The 15703-nt window shown below is 42.3% G+C and overlaps 1 protein-coding gene across 3 annotated transcripts in view; it reads right to left on the bottom strand.

The window, feature by feature from the left end:
- The window catches only part of LOC126198433 (phospholipid-transporting ATPase ID), an 896650-nt gene that overhangs the window by 206682 nt on the left and 674265 nt on the right, over nucleotides 1–15703 (bottom strand). For all 3 annotated transcript variants that reach the window (XM_049934743.1, XM_049934741.1, XM_049934742.1), the window contains one exon: nucleotides 6055–6267. In XM_049934743.1, the coding sequence (XP_049790700.1) occupies nucleotides 6055–6267 (213 nt within the window). The remainder of the gene's footprint in view (nucleotides 1–6054; nucleotides 6268–15703) is intronic.

Genomic DNA, 15703 nt, shown 5'->3' with positions numbered 1-15703 from the left:
TATTTTCATTTCTTGTTCCATGTTTGTAGGATGATGGTTGTAGTGTTTTAAATGCTCTGCAAATGTGGAATGGTTTGTTTCATACTTCCAACATCTGATATGTTCTTTGTATCTTGTTTCAAAATTCCTGCATGTCATGCCTATGTATACTGTATCACAACTTAGACATTCAAGTTTATATATTCCTGATTGTTGGAATTTGTCCCTCTTGGTAGCTGACTGGCGTAGGTGTGATTGAAGGGTTTGCCAGGTTTATACGCTATTTTGAAGCCCTGTCTCTTTAGGATGTTTGCAACTCTGTGTGTTAGTTTATGTGTGTAGGTCATGGTGTACCATCTGGTTCTTTTCTGTGTGGTGTTGTCATTGCGTGTGTTTGTTGAGTGCGTTTGTAAGTTTTCAGCTTGTGAGTTCTTTTGTATTCTGGAAATGTTGTGTTTGGTTTTTATTTGTGTTCTTATTTTTTGATTGAGCCTGTGTACCACATGTGTGTCATACCCGTTGTTCCTAGCTATTTGTATGATTGTACTCATTTGTTGTTCATAGTTTCTCTTGCTGAGTGGGATTCTGTTTAATCTATGTAACATGTGTCTTAGTGCTGCAAGTTTCTGGCTATGGGGGTTGTTGGATGTGGAATGTATTATTGTGTCTGTGGCTGTTGGTTTTCTAAAGATGTTAAATGTATGTTTGCCATTTTCTTTTTTAATTGTAATGTCAAGAAAATTTATTTAATTTTCTTTTTCAAGTGTGAAAATATATATATTGTGTCTGTATATGTGTGGATGGATGTGTGTGTGCGCGCGCGAGTGTATACCCGTCCTTTTTTCCCCCTAAGGTAAGTCTTTCCGCTCCCGGGATTGGAATGACTCCTTACCCTCTCCCTAAAACCCACATCCTTTCGTCCTTCCCTCCTCCCTGATGAGGCAACAGTTTGTTGCGAAAGCTTGAATTTTGTGTGTGTGTGTGTGTGTGTGTTTGTGTGTCTAAATATATATCACACCAAAAAAAAAACACACACACACACACACACACACACACACACACACACACACACACACACACACACACACACACACACACAAATGCATACACGAACAGACCACAGATACTTCAATAATTACACTTGGCAAAAACATTTGACAGTTGGCAACAGAAACCAAAACATTGCATTAAAACAAGCGTTCAGTGCATAGGGCTGTGGAATGTGGAAAAATCCGCAAATTGGCGTTCATAAGAAGAAGAACAACACCAAAAATGTAACAGGAGCGTAATATGTAAGAAACTGCCCACGCAACCTGTAAGTACAGTTCAAAACATTGCAACTTAACAGGAAATAGCAACCACCAGAACTGTTTATAACCTATAGGCACAGTGACAAAAATGTAAATAAAATAGCTAACATATGTACATATTCCAGGCCACTGATGATGCCTTGCAAAAAATAAAGGCGAAAAACGTATGGCACTAAAATTGTGTTTTATTCAGTTGCTGTCAGACGGTCCATAAGTAAAAATTGTCAATATAACGTTCAAAGTTTTTATTTCTTCTCCATGGATTTTAATACCTACTCCAAATTTTTCTTTTGTTTCCTTTACTGCTTGCTCAATATACAGATTGAATAACAATGGGGATAGGCTACAACCCTGTCTCACTCCCTTCCCAACCATTGCTTCCCTTTCATGCCCCTCGACTCTTATAACTGCCATCTGCTTTCTGTACAAATTGTAAATAGCCTTTCACTCCCTGTATTTTACCCCTGCCACCTTTAGAATTTGAAAGAGTATTCCAGTGAACATTGTCAAAAGCTTTCTCTAAGTCTAGAAATGCTAGAAACGTAGGTTTGCCTTTCCTTAATCTATTTTCTAAGATAAATAGTAGGGTCAGTATTGCCTCACGTGTTCCAACATTTCAACTGAATCCAAACTGATCTTCCCCGAGGTCGGCTTGTACCAGTTTTTCCATTCACTGTAAAGAATTTGTGGTAGTATTTTGCAGCTGTGACTTATTCAACTGATAGTTCGGTAATTTTCATATCTGTCGACACCTGCTTTCTTTGGGATTGGAATTATTATATTCTTCTTGAAGTGTGAGGGTATTTCACCTGTCTCATACATCTTGCTCACCAGATGGTAGAGTTTTGTCAGGACTGGCTCTCCCAAGGCCGCCAGTAGTTCCAATGGAATGTTGTCTACTCCTGGGGCCTTGTTTAGGCTTAGGTCTTTCAGTGCTCTGTCAAACTCTTCACGCAGTATCATATCTCCCATTTCATCTTCATCTACATCCTCTTCCATTTCCATAATATTGTCCTCAGGTAGGTCGCCCTTGTATAGACCCTCTATATACTCCTTCCACCTTTCTGCTTTCCCTTCTTTGCTTAGAACTGGGTTTCCATCTGAGCTCTTGATGTTCATACAAGTGGTTCTCTTATCTCCAAAGGTCTCTTTAATTTTCCTGTAGGCAGTATCTATCTTACCCCTAGTGAGATAAGCCTCTACATCCTTACATTTGTCCTCTAGCCATCCCTGCTTAGCCATTTTGCACTTCCTGTCAATCTCATTTTCAAGACGTTTGTATACCTTTTTACCTGTTTCATTTACTGCATTTTTATATTTTCTCCTTTCACCAATTAAATTCAATATTTCTTCTGTTACCCAAGGATTTCTACTAGCCCTCGTCTTTTTACCTACTTGATCCTCTGCTGCCTTCACTACTTCATCCCTCAGAGCTACCCATTCTTCTTCTACTGTATTTCTTTCCCCCATTCCTGTCAATTGTTCCCTTATGCTCTCCCTGAAACTCTCTACAACCTCTGGTTCTTTCAGTTTATCCAGGTCCCATCTCCATAAATTCCCACCTTTTTGCAGTTTCTTCAGTTTTAATCTACAGTTCATAACCAATAGATTGTGGTCAGAGTCCATATCCGCCCCTGGAAATGTCTTAAAATTTAAAACCTGGTTCCTAAATCTCTGTCTTACCATTATATAATCAATCTGATACCTTCTAGTATCTCCAGGAGTCTTCCATGTATACAACCTTCTTTTATGATTATTGAACCAAATAATAGCTACGATTAAGTTACGCTCTGTGCAAAATTCTAGCAGACTGCTTCCTCTTTCGTTTCTTACCCCCTGTCCGTATTCACCTACTATGTTTCCTTCTCTCCCGTTTCCTACTCTCGAATTCCAGTCCCCCATGACTATTAAATTTTCGTCTCCCTTCACTGCCTGAATAATTTCTTTTATCTCATCATACATTTCATCAATTTCTTCATCATCTGCAGAGCTACTTGGCATATAAACGTGTACTACTGTAGTAGGTGTAGGCTTCGTATCGATCTTGGCCACAATAATGCGTTCACTATGCTGTTTGTAGTAGCTTACCCGCATTCCTATTCATTATTAAACCTACTCCTGCATTACCCCTATTTGATTTTGTATTTATAACCCTGTAGTCACCTGACCAGAAGTCTTGTTCCTCCTGCCACCAAACTTCACTAATTCCCACTATATCTAACTTTAACCTATCCATTTCCCTTTTTAAATTTTCTAACCTACCTGCCCGATTAATGGATCTGACATTCCACGCTCCGATCTGTAGAATGCCAGTTTTCTTTCTCCTGATAACGACGTCCTCTTGAGTAGTCCCTGCCCGGGGATCCAAATGGGGGACTATTTTACCTCCGGAATATTTTACCCAAGAGGACACCATCATCATTTAACCATACAGTAAATCTGCATGGCCTCAGGAAAGATTACGGCTGTAGTTTCCCCTTGCTTTTAGCCGTTTGCAGTACCAGCACAGCAAGGCTGTTTTGGTTAGTGTTAGAAGGCCAGATCAGTCAATCATCCACACTGTTGCCCCTGCAACTACTGAAAAGGCTGCTGCCCCTCTTCAGGAACCCAAGCCTCCCCACCAACGTCAAGGTCCATGATTCATGGGGGGGAGAAAAACTGTAAGCAACTGAAAATTAAATATCATTTTACAATAAACAACTGAATATATACTGTTACAGATTAAAAATTCTTACGGACTACAACAAAGAAGAAATAGTACAGTGTTCTTAGCATGCAAATGCACATTGCCTGTTACAGCATAATGCATTGTTCTGGTGAAACCTATATTTCACATATGTATCATTAAACACCCAAGTTCACAATAAGAAACTGTAAGAAGGAATGACTTTCACAGAAAACTACACAGCAATGTCCAAAATCAGAAAACATGTTACACCTACCTAAAGTGATCTTCAACAGACTGTTCACAGAAATAAAAACATGAAAACATTACATTTGTTAAAGAGTTTAATAGCATGCTAATATCAAATAGTAAACATCCACAGCAGTATAAAAAATATTGACACTGACATAGGTCTGCCAATTTTTCTATAATGTTTGTCACGTGGTTGAAACGTCTTTCGCATAAAGAGTATTTCCACTACTACTACTACTACTACTACTACTACTACTACTACTACTTCTTCTTCTTCCTCTTCTTCTTCGTTTAGTTTGTTTCAGTGTAACTAGGTAACAAACTGAAAATGAGCCTAATGAAGAGGAATAATTTGCCGAGGGTGTGAATATGCAAAATCCTAATTGTGTTGGTTTTTAGCGTTCTAGACTTTAATCGGTAAAAACGGAATCCTTATAGGATCATTTTGTTGTCCGTCTGTCTGTCTACCCGATGGTTAAAAACCCTTTTCTCTCCGGAATGAGTGGATGTATCAAGTTGAAAATTATGACACACATTAAGGTCTACAGTCCCTGGTAGTCTAATAAATATAAGCTTCTATGTCAATGCAGTTAAAAAGACAAGACCATTTATGTCAAATATTTTGATACTCGTAACCTCATTCATCAAAATGTATAGGGTATGTGCTGTTGGCATATAACCCTGAAATATAGCAAGAAGAGAGGTTACACAGTACAACTAAAGGAGGAACATTCAAAAATTGTTAATTTGTAACTGTAACACACGAAAAATGACTTTTTTGTCATTTGTTATCCTACTGCCTGTCTATCCTGCTAAGACTTCACTTTCTCAGGAATGGGTAAACGTATATCTTGCTTATATCAATATCATTAACAGGCGGAACCCTTTGAGGTTCTCAATCCTCAGTATACATAATTAAGTTTTTACCAAACCCACAGTACACAAGTTCTATCTGCACTTATGTGGATTTTACTAGTGTCGGGTGGGTACAGTCTACGTAATCTGTGCTACATTTTAAGGAAAGGTAGTTTTTCACACATCTTAATATTTATGACATCATATCTCCTGAACTGTGTGGCATATAACGATACTATTTTGCTTGCACCCTCAGTGTTCTATGCGGATACTGCTACAAAATGTGTTGCAAATAGACTTAGTAGTAAAGAAGTAATAAACCAAATTGTCATGCCCCATGTTTAATTGCTACTGCACGAACAATGAAAATGTAGCTTTCATTATTTTATGGGGTATGACTGCGAGAAAAAGTTTGGAATAGGTTACATTATGTGCAAAGTTTGTTGGAAGCCACCAAGTGCTCTCATTCTCAAACACTGGAGGAATGGTATGCACTGATGAGCCAAAACATTATGACCACCTGTTTAATAGCTTCTTTGTCCATCTTTAGAATGAAATACGTCACTGATTCTGCATATCAAGGATCCGACAGTTTGGTGGTAGGTTTGTGGAGGTATGTGGCACTACCTGTCTACACACAGGTCAAGTAATTCTCGAAAATAATGGGCTGCCGGTTTGCATACTTGGCGACGGCACCCGATAGCTACCCAGATGGGTTCCATAGGAATCGGGCGAGTTTGGTAGCCGACCCAACAACGTGAGTTCACTATAAGGCTCCTCAAAGCACTGTCGCACGGTTCTGGCTCCAAAATATGGACAGTTACACTGCTGAAAGATGACATCACTATCAAAGAAGATATGAAGCACGAAGGGATGCAGGTGTGACGCAGCTGGCAGCGTGTCTTCGGTAACTACCACTATGCAACCTGTGACGGACTAGGTGAGCGTTTTAACCGTAGCTTGTCTCTACTGCTACATGCTGCGAGCACTCACATAATCGTCGTAGGCGTCCTTGATGGCGGTGAGGGCGAGCACGCCGAGCAGCGGTACCGCCGTCGTAATGGGCGTCAGCGACGAGATGGCGGGGATCATCTGCAGCACGAGCAGGCACAGGAAGTAGAAGTTGGCGAGCCGCTGGAACTGCTCGAACAGGTTCAGCGGCAGGAACGTCAGCACGCTGTACTTGGACGTCTTGATGTAGTTGTTCTGCAACACAAATCCACCCTCGGTTAACCTCCCTCGGGATCGGAGACTCTGAGGCCAAAAGTTTAATCCTGGAACCCACGCCGGTTTTATAGATCCTGAAAAAGCTTTCGATCGAACAGATCGAAATAAATTGTGCGTAATAACGAATGGTTCCAATTACTGTTGACTAAGTCGTTAAAATTGGAAACCAGTTAATTATACAAGAATTAAACAAACAATGACCTAACTGCACTGTTAAGTGGGGCGTTCCCCAAGGGTAGGTGCTGGGGCCACTGCTGTTTCTTATTTATATAAATGATATGCCTTCTAGTATTGACAGTGCAACATGAAAAGTAGTCTACTTCGCATATTTTCATGCGCTTATGTCATATGGTATTTTTTGGGGTAATTCTTCTGATTCAAAAAGGGTACTTTTGGCTCAAAAACGGGCTGTTCGAGCTATATGTGGTGCAAGTTCGAGAACCTCTTGTCGACCTCTATTCAATAGTCTGGGAATTCTGACATTGCCCTGACAGTATATATTTTCTTTAATGTCGTTTGATGTTAGCAATATTAGCTTATTCCCAAGAGTTAGCAGCTTTCACTCAGTTAATACTATGCAGAAATCAAATCTGCATGTGGAATGCACCTCCTTGACTCTTGTGCAGAAAGGAGTGCAGTATTCTGCTGCATCCATTTTCAGTAAGCTACCACAAGAACTCAAAAATCTCAGCAGCAGCCCAAACGCTTTTAAGTCTAAACTGAAGAGTTTCCTCATGGCTCACTCCTTCTAGTCTGTGGAGGAGCTCCTGGAAGAGCTGGAAAATTCCAGTGTTACATTGTTGATTTTCTTTATTTTAAACTTACGAATTGTCGCCTGAATACGTTTCTTGTATTTCATTTTACCTGTTTCTACTATCGTGTTACAATTTCATGTATTGACTTGTTCCATGACCATGGAGACTTCTTAATTTGGTCCCACGGAACAATAAATAAATAAATAGAACATGCACGGCTGATACTTTTCCACGAGAGAGTTAAGATACCTTACCTCGGTGTCAGGCTGGTCAGGAAACTTCCACGGAGGAACCACACAGAATACGTTGCCAACAGAGCACACGTGAGGCTCAAACATCTCTACCCAATGCTCAATATGGAAAGCACACCAAATAATAGGGTATCGAGGTCGATATACGTAATACTGATCAGACCTCTGATGACGTACGCAGCTCCTGTCGGGGGATATGCAGCTCTTACACGCCTGCAGGTCGTACAGAAAAAAGTGCTACGTATCATTAGCAACGCTCCACGCTACACTAGCACCGCGGCTCTTCACAATGAATACCGCCTTGAAACACTCAAGGAAGTATTCAAAAAACTCGCCACACGACGATACTGGAACTCGAGACACTAACAATGGAACTCTGCGGAACTACGATCACAACCATAAGTGGAAGCATAAGCGGCCAAAGAGGCTGCTAGCTAGGGCATAACCACCTACGGCGAGCTAACACACACTCAAAAGCGACATCAGCGATGCCCTGCACATCAGCCGTACTGACTGGATATGCCAGCTACTCACAGCCGACCGGCAGGAAACAGCAGGGAAGGAAATAAAACTCGCACACTAACGCACAATCAAACCGCCAACACTACCGTACACTCTGCCCTTCAAACTACCCTTCGTTAAACTTTCGATCCAATCTGTCTACACACGATCGCGTATTAATGGTCAACCATAATCAGACGTACGCTAACATAGCAGTACCCACATCCTGCGAAGATCTCACTCAGTGAAAACTAACCACTATGCAGAGATGGCAGTAGATCTGTTTTGTCGACCAACCTGCCGGTGTGGGCATGGAGGAGCTCTACCCTATACAAAAATGTGATCGAACATTATGAATTACCTCGAAGAAATCGGTCTATTGACACACAGCCGACATGGGTTTAGAAAACATTGTTCCTGTGAAACACAACTAGCTCTTTATTCACATGAAGTGTTGAGTGCTATTGACAACGGATTTCAGATCGATTTCGTATTTCTGGGTTTCCGGAAGGCTTTTGACACTGTACCACAAAAGCGGCTCGAAGTGAAATTGCGTGCTTATGAAATATCGTCTCAGTTATGTGACTGGATTTGTGACTTCCTGTCAGAGAGGTCACAGTTCGTAGTAATTGACGGAAAGTCATCGAGTAAAACAGAAGTGATTTCTGGCGTTCACCAAGGTATTGTTATAGGCCCTTTGCTGTTCCTTATCTATATAGGCGATTTGGGAGACAATCTGAGCAGCCGTCTTCGGTTGTTTGCAGATGACGTTGTCGTTTATCGACTAATAAAATCATCAGAAGATCAAAACAAACTGCAAAACGATTTAGAAGAAATATCGGAATGGTGCAAAAAGTGGCAGTTGACACTAAATAACGAGACGTGTGAGGTCATCCACATGAGTGCTAAAAGGAACTCAAACTGTTGTTACACGATAAATCAGTCTTATCTAAAAGCCGTAAATTCAACTAAATACTTAGGTATTGCAATTACGAACTACTTAAATTGGAAGGAACACATAGAAAATGTTGTGGGCAAGGCTATCCAAAGACTGCGTTTTATTGGCAGGACACTTAGAAAATGTAATAGACCTACTAAGGAGACTGCCTACACTACGCTTGTCCGTTCTCTTTCAGAATACTGCTGCGCGGTGTGGGATCCTTACCAGAAAGGACTGACGGAGTACATCGAAAAAGTTCAAAGAAAGGCAGCAAGTTTTGTATTATCGCGAAATATGGGTGAGAGTGTCACAAAAATGATACAGGATTTGGGCTGGAAATCATTAAAAGAAGGCTTTTTCGTTGTGACGGAATCTTCTAACGAAATTCCAATCACCAACTTTTCATCCGAATGCGAAAATATTTTGTTGGCACCGACCTACATAGGGACGAACGATCAATACGATAAAATAAGGGAAATCAGAGCTCGTACGGAAAGATATAGGTGTTCATTCTTTCCGCGCGCTATACGAGATTGGAATAATAGAGAATTGTGAAGGTGGTTCGATGAACCCTCTGCCAGGCACCTAAATGTGACCATGTAGATGTAGATGTAAAGCCTGCCTCTGCGCATACGTCTCCGTACCAATACCTGGTAGAAAGTTGTGAACTAGCGATCTCCAGATAAAAACACTCACCTGAAAATGAGTGAATGGTTATCAGCCGAAATATCGTGCCAAGAGTCAGTCTCCATGAATGAATTTTCATTCTGCAGCGAGCGTGCGCTGACTTGAAACTTCCTGGCAGATTAAGACTGTGTTTCAAATCAGCGCAATACGCTTCACGGTGAAAAGTCATTCTGTAAACAATTCCCCAGGCCGTGGCTAAGCCACGCTTCAGCAATATGCTTTCCTCTAGGTGTGCTAATCTCCCAAAGTATGCGGGATAACTTCAGTGAAGTCTGAAAGGTAGGAGATGAGGTACTGACGGAAGGAGGACTGTGATGGCGAGACGTGAGTCATGTTTGGATACTCAATCTATACAGCACTTCCCTGCGAAAGACAAAGGTCCCAGATTCTTGTCACTGTCCGCCACACAGTTTTGATCTGCTAGGAAGTGGCAACCCGCCCTGTAATATGCAGACGCGAGAAATTGACCTTAAGCAGATCAAACAAGAGGAAATCACAAACCGCCGAGATGAGACATTTTTAATATCTTCGGCAGGCTGTATACTCTAAGATAAAAACGTGTAATGATACGCTGAAGAAACTAAACATTTTCAATACAAGTAACAAAATACTGTAAAGCAAGCTAATACAGTTGTTTAAACAAACGTTGAAAATTATAGCCATATCCTATACATTCACAGACAATTAAAGGCGGCTCATCTTGAACAGATGTCATACTTTAGTGACTTGTTGGTTGACAAAATTTACGATGAGATGGAGAACAACAAATACAACGCTGACAAGGCGTTGAAAGGCAACGGAACAAAAAAAAATCCTAAAATAATGGTGCCACATATTCTGAAATGGGACTGAGTCGTTGGGTCTCCTTACAAAGAGACTAACGATATTCAGATAGCGGAAATGAGATTTCTAAGAAAAGCGACAGACTGCTCTAGGTTGGATACTGTAAGTTCAAAATGGTTCAAATGGCTCTGAGCACTATGGGACTTAACATCTGAGTTCCTCAGCCCCCCTAGAACTTAGAACTACTTAAACCTAACTAACCACACACATCCACGACCGAGTCAGGATTCGAACCTGAGCCGGCCGAAGTGGCCGTGCGGTTAAAGGCGCTGCAGTCTGGAACCGCAAGACCGCTACGGTCGCAGGTTCGAATCCTGCCTCGGGCATGGATGTTTGTGATGTCCTTAGGTTAGTTAGGTTTAACTAGTTCTAAGTTCTAGGGGACTAATGACCTCAGCAGTTGAGTCCCATAGTGCTCAGAGCCATTTGAGCCATTCGAACCTGCGACCGTAGAAGTCGCGCGGTTCCGGACTGAAGCACCTAGAACCGCTCAGCCACAGTGGCCGGCGATACTATAAGTACTATGAGATAATAACAGAGTAAAACATTATGAAAACTGGAACGAAACAGAGGGGAATGAGATAAAATTTAAATCTCATACTAACAAAGTGAACAAGAGAAGATTTTGAAACGGAACGAGTCACCTGTGGTGTGATACGTGTACGACCCTAAATTGATAAATCGACAGCGAAGGGTGATCGACAGCAGAGAATGAAATACGGCAGTCGATGTATCTTTCGGCTTGAGACAGCAGTAGTTATGATTTCATATGACTGTAATAGCAGTTATTAATAGAAATGACTGGAGCCGCAGGAACAGTTACGTTTTTTCTGGTGGTTTATTGTTGATAAACAGTTAATTTGAAGAAAAATACTTGCGAAGTGAATGAAACTGAATGGACGAGTACAATAATGAACGGTTCCAGTTCAGTGTAGGAAACATTAATCAGGTTAAGTAAGTAGAAAGTTAACGCACGTTTGAGGAGAAAAACTGAGGAATTTTCAATGTCTTACATTCGGCAGAAAATACTGCAGTACAGTTCTTAACCGTTGTCTTTCCCTCAGCTGTCAGGGTTCTGTTTGAACTGAAGTGTAATAATCAACACACTATTTTAAATCTAATTTTTAAGAAGAGTTGCAGCAGGCGATCCTATAATTTTCCTGCACCTCAACTCCACTGAAGTCTGGAGGACAGTCCAGCTCATTAACGCTCGTGTAACCTCCAGATGCTTATGAGCACAAAACTATAATTATTGATGTTCTCGGCGGTGCAGATAAACAGCATTCAAATAAATAACATTTCAGGAGTGCATGCTGATCGTCACTACGAGGGTTGGAACTTTAATAGTGGCAACTATTTATTTACAGCTCGTACAAAATAGATACGTGTTTCAAAGTTTTACCGATCTTCAACGTAGTCACCAGCATTGTGTACAACCCGTTGCCAGCGATGTGGAAGTCGTAGGATACTCTTAGCAGTTCCAGTTGTGTTGACAGTTCGAGCGGCGCGGTCTATCGGCCGACGAATTTGTAGCAGTTCTGAAGCGAATCCCGTGAAAGGTTGCCTTCAGTTTAGAAATCGAGTTGAACTCACAAGGGCTGAAGTCAGGGGAGTCCAGTTGGTGGTATAGCACTTAGCAGCCCCATCAACAAACAAATCAGTAACAGCTTGCACTGTACGTGCTTGAGCATTGTCCTGCGAAATAGTGGTAAGGTCCTGCAGAAAGTGTCATCACTTCTGTCTTTAAGCTGGTGGTAGGTTGTGTTCCAAAAATGAACAGCATGTGCATGAACAAAAGACTAACAGTAACTAGTAACTTTTTTGTATACGATTGTTCGTTTTTGTGCTGCAATTGTGACTTTATTATTGCATAGACTTGTGAATCAAAGGCTGTATGATTACATCACGGAGAGTAAGATTCTGTCAATATGTATCTACCAGATATTGGCAATGGGGTTGGGAGCGGTTAGTATCGCGAAGTTTAACTGGACTGTGTACCAATTTGTAACTCTCTCTCTCTCTCTCTCTGATCAAATTTACTAAAGAGGCATATAGTAGCAGCTTCTGAAAGGATGTCAGCAAATTTAATAGCTTGCCTTTTGTCGCTACATGTTTCGTTGTGTGGCGCGACGTCATAGTGGCGCAGTGTTCTTGAGTTGGGTCGAGTCTGTAGACTGGGTATTTAGTATTCTGCGACGCTCTCTTGTCTTGGATGTTTATGTCCTGAAGCATGTTCTGTTAGGCAGGTAATATAGCCAGTGATTTGACGTTGAGAATTGAGTGTGTCAGTTTATTATTTCAGAAGTTTGTGTCGATTTGCTAGTGAGATACTTTGATTTTGTGTATTGTGGCTGATGTACGAGGGCTATTCAGAAAGTGCGGAACGTTTCCGTCTGACGCCGCTACGCGCGCGCCGATCGCGTATACACCACTGACCATTAAAATTGATACACCAAGAAGAAATGCAGATGATAAACGGGTATTCATTGGACAAACATATTATATTAGAACTGACATGTGATTACATTTTCACGCAATTTGGGTGCATAGATGCTGAGAAATGTACCCAGAACAACCACCTCTGACCGTAATAACGGCCTTGATACGCCTGGGCATTGAGTTAAACAGAGCTTGAATGGCGTGTACAGGTACAGCTGCCCATGCAGCGTCAATACGATACCACAGTTCATCAAGAGTAGTGACTGGCGTATTGTGACGAGCCAGTTGCTCGGCCACCATTGACCAGACGTTTTCAATTGGTCAGAGACCTGGAGAATGTGCTGGCCAGAGCAGCAGTCGAACATTTTCTGTATCCAGAAAGGCCCGTACAGGACCTGCAACATGCGGTCGTGCATTATCCTGCCGAAATGTAGGGTTTCGCAGGGATCGAATGATGGGTAGAGCCACGGGTCTTAACACATCTGAAATGTAACGTCCACTGTTCAAAGTGCCGTCAATGCGAACAAGAGGTGACCGAGACGTGTAACCAATGGCACCCCATACCATCACGCCGGGTGATAGGCCAGTATGGCGATGACGAATACACGCTTCCAATGTGCGTTCACCGCGATGTCGCCAAACACGGTTGCGACCATCATGATGCTGTAAACAAAACCTGTATTCATCCGAAAAAATGACGTTTTGCCCAGGTTCGTCGTTGAGTACACCATCGCAGGCGCTCCTGTCTGTGATGCAGCGTCAAGGGCAACCGCAGCCATGGTCTCCGAGCACATAGTCCATGCTGCTGCAAACGTCGTCGAACTGTTCGTGCAGATGGTTGTTGTCTTGCAAACGTCCCCATATGTTGACTCAGGGATCGAGACGTGACCGCACGATCCGCTACAGCCGTGCGGATAAGATGCCTGTCATCTCGACTGCTAGTGATACGAGGCCGTTGGGATCCAGCACGGCGTTCCGTATTACCCTCCTGAACCCACCGATTCCATATTCTGCTAGCAGTCATTGGATCTCGACCAACGCGGGCAGCAGTGTCGCGATACGATAAACCGAAATCGCGATAGACTACAATCCGACCTTTATCAAGGTGGGAAACGTGATGGTACGCATTTCTCCTCCTTACACGAGACATCACAACAACGTTTCACCAGTCAACGCCGGTCAACTGCTGTTTGTGTATGAGAAATCGGTTGGAAAGTTTCCTCATGTCGGCACGTTGTAGGTGTCGCCACCGGCACCAACCTTGTGTGAATGCTCTGAAAAGCTAATGATTTGCATATCACAGCATCTTCTTCCTGTTGGTTAAATTTCATGTCTGTAGCTCGCCATCTTCGTGGTGTAACAATTTTAATGGCCAGTAGTGTATTTTGGTATGTGCATGCTCGGCAGCTCAGTCGGCATCCATCCGTGACAGCGGAAACTTCTCTGCGCGTCTGGTTTTTTCGATATTCGAAAATCCCGCCAGTTGTGAGATGCAGTCTGTGATATGGTTTTTGTCGGCAAAAAACCTTAAAACCTACAGAAGTTTATAGTGAACTGTGCGAAGTGTACGGAAACAACGCAATGAGTGAATGCTCCGTCCAGAAATGGTGCATTCGGTTTAAAAATGGCCGAGCCAACGTTCATGACGAAGAGAAGAGTGGACGCCCAAGCATTGTGACTGACGGTCTTGTCGCTAGAGTTAATGAAATGATTCGTGAAAACCGTCGCTTCACAATAACGGAGCTTTCGCTTTGTTTTCCACAAGTTTCACGGACTTTCTTGTTTGAAATGGGTGCCCAAAATGATTACAGAGCACCTAAAGAACAGCTAATGGGAGCAACGTTGACATTTCTGGGAGCCTACCACAAACATGCTGATTCATTACTGGACCGAATCGCAACCGGTGACGATACTTGGGTGAAACACGTCAATTGAGAGACAAAATTTCAGTTCATAGAGTGAGGGCACACAAGGTCCCCCCAAAAGCCAAGAAAATGTTTGCAAACCTTGTCAGCAAGGAAGTTGATGGCGACAGTGTTTTGGGATAGGCGAGGTGTGCTTCTTATTGGTTTTCTCGAACGTGGAGCAACCATAAATTCTGCCCGGTACTGTCAAACTTGGCACAGTCTTAGAAGAGCAGCTCAAATCAAACGCCGAGGAAAGCTGACGTCCAAGATTTTGTTTTTGCACGACAATGCCCGACCTCACACCGCAAACAGCACTAAAGAACTCCTTAATTCATTCAAATTGGAAATTTTCCCTCATCCGCCTTACAGCCCCGATTTTGTATCAAGTGACTTCCACTTGTTTCCCAAGATGAAGAACTGGCATCCAACGCAACATTTTGATGACGACGCGGAACTCCAGGCGGGCGTGACTCGCTGGTTGAAGTCTCAGGCGGCAGAATTTTACGACGAAGATTTTTCAAAAACTTGTTCACTGTTATGATAATTGCCTCAATGTGTTTGGTGACTATGTGGAAAAGTAGTATGTCAGTCGTTCTTTCAGATGTATATAATAAAATGTTTTTCTTGTACTTAGTTTTTTTTTAAATACCAAAACGTTCCCTACTTTCTGAATAGCCCTCGTATTCGTGTTTGGATTGTGGATGATAGATAACGTGGATATTGGTTTATCATCGTTGGTTATGTTACGTTTGTGACAGTTACCAATGAAGAGGTGTTGACAAGAGTACAGCAAACTAAATCTCTGTTGAGGCACATCCAAACAAGAAGAGAGAACCTCGTAGAACACATTTTACGACAACAGCATCACTGGAACAATGAGGGAAGGAATCGCCACAGACGACCAAGTCTTACATGCAGCAGGTTATGTGTGACATGGAATGCTTTACATACGTGGAAATGAAGAGGAAGGCAGAAGTGGAGAATGGCGTACTGCTGCAAAACTAAACAGAGAAGAGAGAAAGAGAGAGGCTAAGGAAAGGTTTGGATAACTGATGTGACGATTTGAGTGTCCTCCCTACCCCTGTGGGGATC

This window comes from Schistocerca nitens, chromosome 8, assembly GCF_023898315.1.
Source record: "Schistocerca nitens isolate TAMUIC-IGC-003100 chromosome 8, iqSchNite1.1, whole genome shotgun sequence".
NCBI lineage: Eukaryota > Metazoa > Arthropoda > Insecta > Orthoptera > Acrididae > Schistocerca > Schistocerca nitens.
The sequence above is the reverse complement of the archived record's forward strand: the minus strand, read 5'-3'. Positions and strand labels throughout refer to the sequence as shown.